General features: G+C 40.7%; 1 protein-coding gene across 1 annotated transcript; it reads left to right on the plus strand.

Annotated features, from left to right (window-relative positions):
- Window positions 1-11,128: 11,128 nt before the first annotated feature.
- LOC104098340 (E3 ubiquitin-protein ligase WAV3) lies at window positions 11,129-14,188 on the plus strand. The gene is made up of 2 exons (XM_009605053.4): window positions 11,129-11,903; window positions 12,001-14,188. The coding sequence occupies exons 1-2, from the start codon at window positions 11,538-11,540 to the stop codon at window positions 13,891-13,893; spliced, it is 2,259 nt and encodes a 752-aa protein (XP_009603348.1). The 5' UTR covers window positions 11,129-11,537; the 3' UTR covers window positions 13,894-14,188.
- The last annotated feature ends 23 nt before the right edge of the window (window positions 14,189-14,211 follow it).

Raw genomic sequence — 14,211 nt, forward strand, 5'->3', positions numbered from 1 at the left:
GAACGAAGGATAGTCGACAGCTGAGAGTGGAAATAGCTCGTCTATTCAACAATGTGCACCTTCGGGAATTCTTGAGCGACCGAGCCAAGAATCATTTCAGGAACAGGGATTCTAACAAAGAAGCAGAACAGGAAGAACCTCAACATGTCATTAACATGATCATCAGAGGAGTTGATATCCCATAGGGGCCGATGTTGAAACGCACCAAAGTATCCATCATTAGGGAGAAATGAAGTCGAGGATGATGATTATGGGATTCCTAGATCATTTATAACCCCTGATGATTTCGACGCCACTAAATCGACGGTCGAGGAATTGGAACAATTCATATTGCCCGATCGAAAGGTATACCAGGGCACGGGGCTAAACTCCAAGCTGAGGGTAAAGCTCATTCAATTTATTATAACTAACAAAGACTGTTTCGCTTGGTCCCACCTCGATATGACATATATCCCACCGGAGATAACTACTCACAAGCTGAGTCTGGACTCGAAGTTTCTTCCGGTTAAACAAATGAGGAAACCCCAGTCCGAGATCAACCATGCTTTCATCAAGGATGAGGTATCTAAACTTCTTAAAATAGGGTCTATTCGGGAGGTCAAATACCCAGATTGGTTAGCAAATGTAGTGGTAGTCCTTAAAAAGGAGAATAAATTAAGAATGTGTGTAGACTATAACGATTTGAATAAAGCATGCCCCAAAGACTCTTTTACTTTGCCCAGCATCGACCGTATGATTGATGCCACGGCCGGCCACGAGACCCTCAGTTTTCTCGATGCCTATTCCGGGTACAACCAAATACGGATGGACCTGAGTGATCAGAAAAAAACTTCCTTCATCACTAAGTATGGCACGTACTGTTATAACGTAATGCCGTTTGGATTAAAAAATGTCGGTGCTACATACCAACGCTTAGTGAATCGGATGTTCGAGAAACAAATAGGAAAATCAATGGAGGTTTACATTGAAGACATGTTAGTTAAGTCCCTGCGAGTAGAGGACCATTTAAGACATTCGCAGGAAACATTCAATATACTGAAGTAGTAAAACATGAAGGTGAACCCAGAAAAATGTACATTTGGAGTAGGGTCAGGTAAGTTCCTCGGATTTATGGTATCCAATCGAGGAATCGAGATCAATCCTGATAAGATCAAAGCCATCGAAGATATCACGGTCGTGGACAAGTAAAGGTCGTGCAAAGGCTAACCGGGCGAATAGCCGCCCTGGGGTGATTTATTTCGAGTCATCCGACAAAAGTCACTGATTCTTCACACTATTGAATAATAAGAACAATTTTTCGTAGACCCCGGAATGCCAACAAGCTCTGTAGGAACTCAAAAGGTATTTATCGAGCCCGCCCTTGCTTCACACACCGAAGGCAGACGAACAAATGTACTTGTACTTGGCAGTCTCGGAGATAGCGGTAAGTGGAGTTCTAGTTCGAGAAGATCAAGGTATGTAATTTCCAATTTACTATGTTAGTAGAACCTTAGGTGAGACCGAAACTACTTACCCATTGAGGAATGTTATGCATAAGCCGAACTCTCAAGCCGACTGGCCAAATGGGCCATATAAATAAGTGGATACGATATTGAGTATCGACCTCGGACTACGATTAAGTCTAAAATTTTGGCAGACTTTGTGGCCGACAAAATAACCGAGGCCAAAAGAGAGATGTTGATTAACTCAGGAACTTCCTAGGGAATCTGGACCCTCGTCATGGACGGCGCCTCAAATGCAAAAGGGTCCAGACTTGGCATCGTATTAAAGCCACCAACAGGTAATATAATTAGACAATCTATTAAGACTGTGAAATATACTAACAACGAAGCCGAATATGAGGCCATGATTGCAGGCCTTGAACTAGCCAAGATCTTGGGGGGCAGAAGTGGTCGAAATCAAGTGCGACTCCCTCCTTGTGGTAAACCAAGTCAATGGAATATTCGAGGTGAGGGAGGAACGAATGCAAAGATACTTGGACAAACTACATGTGACATTACATCGGTTCAAAGAATGGACTTTGCAACACGTACCTCGGGATAAAAACAACGAGGTTGATGCCCTCACTAACTTAGGGTCATCGATCGAAGACGACGAGTTCAACTCGGGAGAAGTCGTACAACTTATGAGATCAGTGGTGGAAAAAGGCCACGCCGAGATCAACTCGACGAGCCTAACTTAGGAGTGGAGAAATAAGTACTTAGAATATCTCAGATCCGGTAAACTACCCTCGGATCCAAAAGAGTCGAGGGCCCTGCGTACAAGTACGGCCCGGTTTTGCTTGTCCGAAGAGAGAACCTTGTTCAGAAGAACATTTGATAAACCACTTGAAATATGTCTAGGGTCGGGCAATATTGAGTATGTTTTGAGGGAAACCTACGAAGGTACGTGTGGAAATCATTTGGGCGCTGAATCGATGGTTCAAAAAATAATCAGAGCCGGTTATTATAAGATCGACATGAAAAAAGTCGCAAAGGAGTTCGTTCGAAAATGTGATGAATGCAAAAGACACGCTCCGATGATACATCGACCCAAGGAGCTGCTCCACTCGGTTTTATCACCATGGTCGTTCATGAAGTGGGGAATGGACATTGTTGGCCCCCTTCCGTGGGCACCAGGTAAGGCTCAATTTATATTGTTTATGACTCATTATTTTTCTAAGAAGGTGGAAGCCCAGGTATATGAGAAGGTTAGGGAAAAGGAGGTCATTCATTTGGGACCACATCATATGTCGGTTCGGAATGCCATCCGAAATCGTATGTGACAATGAGAAACAATTTATCGGCAGCAAAGTGACTAAGTTTCTCGAGGATCATAAGATTAAACGAATCCTGTAAACACCTTATCACCCTAGTGGGAACGGACAAGCCGAATCAACCAACAAAACCATACTCCTAAACCTCAAAAAGAGGGAAGTGGAAGGAAATCCTACCCGAAGTCCTATGGGCATACCGTACGACCTCAAAGTCCAGTACCGGGGCCACCCCGTTCTCATTGGTTTACGGTATCGAAGCTCTAATATCGGTAAAAGTCAGGGAGCCAAGTATCAGATTCCGATATGCAACAAAGGAATCAAATGACGAGGCAATGAATACGAGCTTGGAACTGTTGGATGAAAGGTGCGAAGCCGCCCTTGTTCGGTTGGCTGCCCAGAAGCAACGGATCGAGAGATATTACAATAGAAGGGCCAACCTTCGATATTTCAACGTCGGGGACTTAGTGCTCAGAAAGGTCATACTGAACACTCGAAAACCGAGCGAGGGAAAGTTGGGACCGAACTGGGAAGGACTGTATCATATCATTGAAATCACCGGAAAAGGATCCTACAAGCTCGGAATGATGAACGGTGAACAACTATCGAGCAATTGGAATATAACTTACCTAAAATTATATTACTGCTAAGGTACGACCCCATTCATTTTCTTTTATTTATATTTTGGACTAACACTTGCATGTGACCGAGAAAGAGCAGTACAAAGTTTTAGGTCTGAAAGCACGCGTATTTTCCGGCAAGGTTTTTAATGAGGCAACAGTGGATCGTGCTAACTTAGAATCAAAGACCGATCATGAATCGGTGTCGAAGATCACATTAACAGTATCCGAAGCTTCTCTCTATGATTAACTTCGAATACTGGGGGACATTACCATCAGATATCGACTTTAGTAAGGAAATTACTTTGTGGTGGAAGGGTCTCGATAGGTAGGATTTATTGTAAGTGCCAAAAGGTCAAACGAACCGTGCCCGCATAGATTTCTCGAGCCATAACATAAAGCATGTATGACTACCTTACACAAGAATAAAGAGAAGTTTCTTCCTTGCTATCATCTTGTCTTTTAAAAATTTCTTACTTACATTTCTTAAGGAATTCCCTGCTTCCAATCCCCTAAAAGTAACGAGCCCAAGGGCCGTTTTAACCTGAGATCGAACAATCACTCTCTCACTCGGGGACTGTCGTCTGAAAACAAACTAGAACAGTCCAAGCTGTTAGACCTTGGGGGCATAAGACCTATTAGGCAACCCCCAAATTTTAAAGGTCACGGCCATCCCCACTCGAGGATTGTTATCTTAGACAAGCCCGGATAACTCGGGAAAGCAAGCCCACGAGAGACACCCGAAAAGGCTACGGCCATATTAACACGGCTCGGAGACGTCTGAGACCCGTAATAAAAACAAGGCCTTCGAAAAGAATATTTTTATAACCGGTTCTAAAGGCTATCCTCGGTGAACTATAATCTCAACTATTAACTTTGGGAGGAAGTTTCCGGTAACACCGAACCCCCAAAATACCTTAAAACAGAATAATGTAAAGGCAAGGTTTGTTTGAATCTTCTAACATAACCTAATTATTTTGTGCTAAGGTATTTCGATCTTTGTGAATATAAATAATAAATCAAAGGGAAAAATTCGGAAGGCGTGAAAGGTAAATAAAGCCTTACATATTTATACAAAATTCTTTTTACAAGGGTCAAACAGCCTCATGAAAATTTTAACAAAGGCCGAACAACCTCAACAAAAATGCAAAAAACAAAAAACAAAAACATCTAAAGGCCTAAGTGGACTAGTCCCCATCGGGGGCAGCGTCTTCACCCTCGGGATCTTCCTCACCTTCGGACTCGCTTAAACCTTCGGAGTTATTATCATCCTCGGGATAAGCCAATTTTTTAGCTCTTTGGAGTTCCCAATCTCAGCTGATAGGTCGAAACTCCGAGCATGGATTTCCTCGAGGGCCTCCCTTCGAGATTGCCATTTAGCATAATTGGTGATGTCTTTTGCTCGAACCTGATTAGCCTCTGCATCGGCCTTATAAATGGCCACCATCTCATTGGCATTGGCCTTAACTACTTTGGCCTCCGACTTGGCCGCTTTAAGCCCCATGGCCATATTTCCTCGATCAGAGATAGATGAATTCAACTGGGACTATAGCTCCTCGATCTTCTCGGCCTGTACCAAGGACTTCTCCTTTATACCTCGGAGCTGGATTTCAGTCGAAGCCAGTTGGGCCCGGGCGGTCTCCTTTTCTGAGGCCAGGCGGTACATGTTCTTTTTTCATTCTTCGGCCTCAGCCTTTACCGCATCTACCTCTTCCCGAAGTTGTCTGATCTTATCGATCTTCTGTTGGACCTGCGGGTTCGGACCATTAGTCACTGTGACTGATTCGTCATCACTAACTTCAAAAATTCTTCTTACCTGCTCAGCCGGGTCGGAATGCTTTTTCCGAGCCACCTCTAACTCAGCCCGGAGGCCTTCTCTTTGCTCACTGAGAAGTTTGTAAGCATCTCTTTTCTCAGTGAGGCCTCGGATCTCGGCCTCGTACTGGTTCTGTTCTTCCCAGTATCGGAGGAACGTTTTATGGTGGAGTATCGAATCCTATAAACACAGAAGGAGGAGTTACGATCATCTACAAAATAATCTAAGTACACACTATAAATTATTAAGAGGTATTTGAGGTTACCCGATTTAATGCCTGTTGGGCTTCGTTGAATGAACAAAGCACTTCCACCTCGTTCATCTTGGCCTGATCCTACTCGATCACCAAGCACCGAAGGTAACTGGACACCCCCACAGGGGCAGAAATAACTCGAGCATCCTTTGGAATAGACATAACGATTGACCTCTTTCGGTCAGGATTCGAACTCGGGGCTGGGAACCGGTTGACTAGTTTCGGGCTCGAGACAGGTCCACTTGTCCCCGATGATGGACTCTTCTTCGGCACCGATATATCACCCAACCCGGTAATGTCCTCTATAACGGTAGAGTCTACGCCATCAAAGAAGTTTTGAAAAGAGTCTACCGCCCCTTGTGGCTCTTCGTTGGGTCGTTCTTTCAGTGCATGAGCTTCGGCGATCATAGACTCAGTAAATAATGGCGAACCGGAGAGGTCTATAACTCCTGGTATGCCTTTCGGAGCACTATCCGCTGTTTGGGAGGAACCAGCTACGATCTCGTTATCAGCCTCCCTATCTCGAGGCAAAGAAGCCTCGACTCCTTCTGGGTCGGAAGCTTCGCCTAAAGCTCCCTCATTGACCTCCCCGAGTCGAGGTAATTTAGTTTCATCTCTCACCGGTTCGGGGGCCCCTCTTACCTCAAGCCCTGATTGCACACGGGCCACCAGTTTGGAGTTCTCTTCTTCTTCTTCTGACTCATCCCTGAGCCAGTGGAGTGAGTTCGAAGAGGACGCCCGAGCACTGGTGCTACCCTTAGGTTTATGCACCAGACATCTTTTTGTTTTCTTCTTTTCCGAGCTCGGAGAACTCAGGCCCCTCTTCCTTTTCTTCTTATCACCCTGCCTCGGAGCAGGGGACTCGAGAGGCACATCCTCGTCACCGGATGGAGGCCTCATGACAACATCCTTGGGAAGACCTGCAAAAGAAAATGGAACTAATAAGAACTCAACGGCACGAGGAAAAAGTCAAATATTATTAAATCAGAAAAGGAAACTTACTATGGGAACGGGCCTCCCACCAGCCCTTCGACAGTTCGCGCTACGCACGCTCGGAATAGGATTTCTGTGACACGAGGTCCTCGACCCACTCCTTGAGTCGAGGAACTGCATTAGGCATTCGAGCAACTGTTGCACAAGAAAACGTCGATAAGAAGGGAGAAAAAAGAAAAAACAACAAACGAAATCTTTAAGGCAAAGTTATACTTATGTTTCATGTTCCATTTCTCAAGAAATGGCATGTCCTAGGCCGGGATTAAATCCGAGGTCTTCACCCGAATGAATCGTCCCAACCAGCCTCGGTCCCGATCGTCGTCTATACTCGAGAGGGGGGCATTACTGGCCCGGCGGGAAAGCTTTATTAATCCCCATCGATAGAGTCGGGGACTGTATAGGCGCATGAGATGGTCGAGGGTAAAGGGACACCCCTGGATTTTATTTACGAAGAAGCGGAGAAGAATTACTATCCTCCAGAAAGAGGGATGGATTTGACTAAGGGTCACCTCGTACCTCTTACAGAAGGCGATGATGAACGGGTCCAAGGGGCCCAATGTGGAGGGATAAGTACAAACACTTAAAAAAAAATTCCACGTGGGTAGTAATCGCTTCCTCGGGCGTGGGCACCACCACGTGTTTATCAACCCAATTGCAATCCTCTTTGACCTTGGAGAGGAGACCGTCGGTGATCGAGCATGAGACCGGTTCGCATCGACCCAGTACCGATGAAGTCTTTTCAATCTTGAAATCAGCACCGGTCAAGAACCCACCAGGAACAAACACTTCAAAGTGAGGTTCCGTCGTTGTTTCCTCGCCGGCCGGCCGTGATGAAAAGGCGGTTTCTTTTTGTGGAGTTATCTTAGAAGTTTTTGCCATTTTTCTGAATAGAAATTAAGAAGAGGAAGTTAAAAGGTTACGCTAATGTTTTGGAATAAAGACAAGCGAAGATTCTTGCAAAATCCTCAAGAAATCTAGTACAAGTGTTAGAGAATGCAAAGATTTTTTAAAGAACAAGAGTAGAAGAGGTTTAAATGTAAAGTTTGAATGGACGAAGGATGGAGTATATATAGTATTCAAATGGAGGTTCAAAGTCTATAGCGGCCGACTAGCGAATGGCGAACATTTAATGCCATTAAGATGTGACTGACGAGATGTTTCGTCTATTTTTTCCGTTTCTGAAGCGAAGTATCGAGATCAGGATCAAGGGCTCATATCGTTTCTCGTCGTTTACACTCCGAAAAATGAGAGGGCTATCTATATACGGCCGAAGTCGGGCTCATCTATTGCATGACATATCGGAACCGAAACGTGATAGATTGAAGATCGACCCCAGGTTCCATCGAACCAAAGAACGAAGTTAGAACATACATCTCCATGATTTTCGAGCCCGTGACTCCGGAATCGATCCCGATTCCGAACAAGCTCGAGGAAACATTATCGGACCCAATAACAGAAGGCCGAAGTATCCGCAACCAGTCGGATATCAAGGCGAGAATCTCGGCACGTATCAACAAGAGACCGACTAATTAGCAAATCACGAGATTTCTAACCTTTTATAGAATTGTATCTAAAGCAGGACTCCCCTACTATATAAAGAGGGTCTTATTCTTTGTAATGGACATGGTAACACGCATCCCAAAAGTATTATAATATTATTATTTTTGTGCAAGCTATTGTTCTTCTGTATTTGACATTATTTGGATCATATTCAGTTCGAGTGAGGTCTATTTCTCAAGGCTATAATTGTTCAAGTCACACAGTTTGAATTTACTTTATTATTGTTTGCTTTACTTATAGTTCAATCTATCATTTTGTGTCAAGTTAGATCACATATTCTTAAAATCACGTATCTTTAAAATCACGTATAAATTCAATTGTTACCCGTTTTTTAGGGTAAACAAATTGATTTGTTTTTAAATTATGAAAGCCACAAGTCATTTGTCGGCCTGAATTATCATTGACAACTATTTTACTCAACATATAAATTTCCTGGTAACTGCTAATGGAAACTTAATAAGTTGCTTATAATTCTGCCACAGAATCCCACAAATTAAACAACTTGAGCTGCTATTTTTTCAAGACTGAAAATAAACCATGTACCTTCAAATCTTTAAAACGTCTGGAGCATTATTTATATAGAATGGTTCGGTTGCATTATTGCACATAAAAAATAGCATAAAAAGTGCCTTTATTTCAACACTAATCAATTGTAGTTAAAAGAAAAACTTCTTGAATTGTTTAACAACAACAACAACAAACTCAGTATAATCTCACAAGTGAAGTTTTGAAAGGATAAAGTATACACAGACATTACATCTAATTTGTGTAGATAAAAAGATTGGTTTTGGTATATCCTCGGATCAAGGACAGGGGAAAAAAAAAGCAATAACAACCGCACAATAAAATAAAAACATAACTGAAACAAAAAAAACAATATGTAGTAACACAAATCTACTAATAGAAAAATTAAAATAATACTAATAAAACCGGTAGGATTAACAAATACATTGTTTAATCTTAAATTTATCACTTTAATAGTTTCAATGAGATAATATTTCTTAATTTTATAAGGTCTAGGGGCCTACAGTGAAACAAAACGGTCTGAAAAGAACTGACACTTCTTTCATAGACAACATTTACCTACTTAGTAGATAGCCTCTGAGTCTAGCTCTGGCGCTAATTTTTTGACATTAATTTGGGATGCTAGACCTAGTAAATGTTAGGAGTAATAAATTTTTGTTAAAGACTAATTAATGACTCAGAGATCAAAAAATTTCATACAAATGACCACTCTATTCCCCTACAATAGGTTGTCTTAGCTGTAAATTTTGCCTTTTAGGACATAAACATTTAAAATTGTTTTTTTCATACTTGCAGTAGCAGAAGTTCCTACAAATCTATTCCCCTACCTATACCAAAGCAAGATGCCAGTGCTGATTGGGATAATCATGCCAGATTTTTGGTAGAGTTTTTGAAAATGTTTGGTAGGAATCAATTATTTTGACATGATAGGTAACAATTACATTATGATTTTCAATATCTGGTTTATTTATATCTTATTTTAGTAGTAATTGTTTTATACTCTTTCGGTTACACAATATATATATTTATATTAAAAAAATTTATATCTCTTCTTTAATGAGTGTAACTATGGCAAGTCAAATATGACTGTTCCAAAAATTCTTTACTTGGTGATTAATGAAAATGTTTAATTGCCACCAAAAAAAAAACTACATAAGTCTTGGCAGAAACTTTGCAAAAACAGATGTTTTTTTAATATATTGTTGTTGTTATTACTTGTTGTCATTGATTTTTTTCGTCTCGTCTTTAGCCGAGCGTCTATTTGCATACTATACTTTTCATACATCACTTTTAGAAACATGTTTGTTATTATTGTTGTTTATGCACAAACCTAGCCTTAGCTAGGTATTTGCAAATCTATCAAGTAAAGTGTATACAGAAATATTTAAATTGAAAAAAATAACAACTTTTTAAAAATAAAATTCACTTCACTTTTTTGAAACTTCATAAAGGACGGTTGGCTTGTTCATTGGCAGAGGTGAATATCGAAGCTGAGATCATGATTCCAAAAGAACCTCGAGGTACTATGCATGATGATTGATGGAATAGTGTCTAAATCATAAAAAAGGTAGAAAATTAATTTATTTTATGAACGAGAAATTCTATTGTACTTAGATCAATGTGACATCACAAGATATCACTTATGGACAAGCATCTTACTACTTAAACTAATCCAAATCACTGGTGATTATTGAGTTAATAAAATTTCCACTCACATCAAATACATTAGCACCACCTACTTTCCATTTTTAACAAACACATGTTATTTCTCTTTTGATGTTTTTTTACTTAATATGTTCATTCTATCTCTAAGAATTTATTTCCACGCCAAAAGAAAACTTACGGCATAAAGATAATCGTTCTTCTTTAATTGAATCATGAACTATTTCAATGATTTAAAATAAATCTCTTGTGAATCAAAAAAATTAACCGAGGTAAGTAGAGAGAAGATAATCTTGGGCGAAGATCAGTTTTAGTCTTCGGACGAAATTATTTGTATCTGCTAGCCGCAAAAGCATATTAAATTTGTATATTTTTGGTATATAACATGCAGAAATATATATATATATATATATATATATATACAAAAAAAGTTCCATTTTCCGGCTATTATTTTGAGAGTAGATATGGAGCGTCATTTCTTCGATAATCTTAAAGTAGCCAGACCCAAAGCATAGCTTGGAACAATAAGAAGGCATTATTATTTAAGTGATTTTTCTTTTGTTACAAAAAATGGTATTTTTCGAGAGACAAGGCAACTCTAATTGAACTTTCCTTTTGTCACCTCAATATCATAGCATATAATAATCCTGTCTTAAATGTGAATTGTCATATGATCAACCATAATCGACCTCTTAATTAATCATGAAGCGATTAAAATAAATTAAGTCCTCTTGGAGAGACCGTTGACTTTTGAATCCAAAAAATAAAAACAAATAGAGGCAAACTTCCAATTTCACCACTCTTTTTAACTGTATTTTAATCAAGTTTTCCAATCCATATACCAAAAACAACCAAGCACCAGGTAATTTTTTCCTAAAAAATAATTACACCATGTTCTAGGAATATATACTTGTATATATATTCAATCAACAAGACTACTCAAAACTCCCCCTATGACACACACACACACAGACAGTACAAGAGAAAGAAGAAACAGATCTCAAGCTCTTTATAGATGCAGCGATTTCTTTGGTTCTAACAGAGCAAAAAATAAATAGAGAGCAAAACAAAGGCAAAAAAAAGAGGCTCTGACTGTGTAAAGTCTGAGCTGAGATTTCTATATCTTCAATTCCCTTCTTCCTTCTTCCACCTCCAGTTTCTTTGTCTCTATCCTTTTCTTTTTGCCTTTACTCAATTACCTTTTTGTCTTCTCTGTCAACTTCTTCAGATCCATCACTATTTTCACTTTATAACTTTGCATCATCTTCTCATATAACCATCAAAACTAAACAGCAAATACAATAGTTTCTTGAATCTTGATATTTGGAAACATTGTTGAATTGGTCTATTTGAGAAATGGGAACAGGTTGGAGAAGAGCTTTTTGCACAACAATCCCAAGAGATAGAGAACCTCATTTTGTTGATAAACATGCACAAGATTCACAACAACAAAATGGACAACAAATCCCAAGCCCAAGTCCTAGTCCAAGAAGCTGCTCAAAGCTTGGTTTTTTATCAAGTAGCAATCCTTCTACTCCTCGTTTGCGTTGTAAAACCAATAAAGCAAACTCCAATGATATCAACAGTCTTATTAGTCCCAAACTCCATTGCAAAACAACCCCAAAATCCAACATCAAAAGCCCAAAAACTCTTCTTGGTTCCAATCCATCTTCTCCAAGATCTCCCTTTTCAATTCTCAAGAACACACTCCGTCTCTCCAAAGTAAGAATCATTTATGTATATACCATTTTTCTATTTTTTTCCCTCAATTCTTGGATAAAAATCTAATCTTTTTTCTACTTATGTTTTATATTTGCAGCAAAGCTGTGGAGTTTGTACACAGAGTGTGAAATCAGGACAAGGAATGGCAATATACACAGCAGAATGCTCTCATACTTTTCATTTTCCTTGCATTGCTTCTCATGTTAGAAAACAGAGCACTTTGGTTTGCCCTGTTTGTAATTCCACTTGGAAAGATGTACCCCTTTTAGCCATTCATAAACTTCAACAACACCAAGATCAACAACAAGATTCATATCCCAATACTCCAACCAAAAAACAAGAAAAGCCACAAACTTTGTTACCAAATGTGAAAACTTATTACAAACCAGAGCAGCAGCAGTGTGATTTCAAAGCTTACAATGATGATGAACCCCTTTTGACTCCTAGAGCTGGAGCTAAATTTGTTCCAATACCAGAAGTAAATGAAGAACAAGATGAAGATGAAGAAGAAGTTGAAGAATTTCGTGGGTTTTTCGTGAATCCCATTTCTAGTGATGAAGCATTTGCTAATCAGAGAGAGAATAACAGAGGTGTTGAAGTTAGTTTGATGCCCGAAGCTGCCATTGTTTCAGTTGGGAGAACTCATGAGACTTACGCCGTTGTATTGAAGGTCAAAGCGCCACCACCTCCGTCAATGTCTCCGGCGGGAAATGCTAATACCGGGCCGGGCAATTTTCTAGGCCCGGCTCGGCGTGCGCCAATTGATTTGGTGACTGTGTTGGATGTGAGCGGCAGTATGAGTGGAGCTAAGCTTCAGATGTTAAAACGAGCTATGAGATTGGTTATTTCCTCTCTCGGCTCGGCTGATCGGCTTTCGATTGTGGCTTTTTCGGCTATGCCAAAGAGGTTACTTCCATTGAGGAGAATGACTCAACAAGGTCAACGCTCGGCTCGGCGCATAGTTGACCGGCTTGTTTGTAGCCAAGGAACTTGTATGGGCGAAGCTTTGAGAAAAGCAACAAAAGTACTTGAAGATCGGCGGGAGAGAAATCCAGTGGCTAGCATTATGCTGTTATCAGACGGTCAAGATGAGAAGATCCAGGAAAGTAATACTCACAATCGACGGTCGGAATCCACCCACGTGTCGTCCACACGTTTTGGTCATATAGAAATTCCGGTTCACTCTTCTGGCTTTGGTAAAAAAGCTGGCTACAGCTATGAACCGGCAGAAGATGCTTTCTCAAAATGTGTTGGCGGTTTGTTGAGTGTTGTGGTTCAAGATCTGAAAATCCAGCTGGATTTTTCTTCCGGTTCGGACCCGGCTGAGGTGGCAGCAGTTTATTCTTACAACGGTCGACCAACAGTTCTCGGCTCGAGCTGTGTTCGGCTCGGCGATCTCTACGCCGAGGAAGAAAGAGAGTTACTCTTAGAAGTAAAGGTCCCAACAATGACTAATGGGTCACACCATGTGTTATCCGTTAGATGCTGTTACAAGGACCCCGCAAGTCAAGAAGTAGTCTATGGAAGAGAACATTCTTTGTTGGTTCCAAGACCTCAAGCCATTCGATCATCGATTCCGAAAATCGAACGGCTAAGGAATCTTTTCATAACTATTAGAGCAATCGCGGAGTCTAGGAGATTAATTGAGCATAATGAGCTATCTAGCGCGATGCAATTATTGTCATCGGCTCGGGCATTGTTGATACAATCCGGCTCGGCTTTTGTTGACGAGTATGTTAGAGGCTTAGAAGCCGAGCTGACCGAAGTGCAATGGAGGAAACAATATCAACAGCAAGTAGAGCAGCAAAAATTGATCCAACGGCAGAGAATGACCGAGAGGGAAATCGGTTTGTTCTTAGACGAAAATGGCGAGCCGCTAACGCCAACTTCGGCTTGGAGAGCAGCTGAAAAACTAGCTAAAGTGGCTACGATGAGGAAGTCGATGAATAGAGTCAGCGATTTGCACGGATTTGAAAATGCTAGATTTTGAATTGTTTTTTCTTTTAATTTTGTAATAATTTGGATAGGTTTTAAAGACAGGGAAGCGGCCCATGGGCCATGGGGCCCAATGCATATAGTAGCGATTGTTGGTACCGGACGACCAGGCCCTTTCTGTAGAGTGACTCTTTTGTAGTATAGGCCCACTTAGTATTGATTGATTACTGGGCCATAGCTTTTTGTCTAGTATTCTAGCTTTTTATTCGAAAACAAGAAACTTGAAAGAGTTTGCTTTTGTATTGAACAACGTTAAAGCACAATGTAAATGCAATTTCTCTTACGGCAAATTATCGTCCTTTCTCTTTTGGTA

This window comes from Nicotiana tomentosiformis, chromosome 4 (assembly GCF_000390325.3).
Source record: "Nicotiana tomentosiformis chromosome 4, ASM39032v3, whole genome shotgun sequence".
Lineage (NCBI taxonomy): Eukaryota > Viridiplantae > Streptophyta > Magnoliopsida > Solanales > Solanaceae > Nicotiana > Nicotiana tomentosiformis.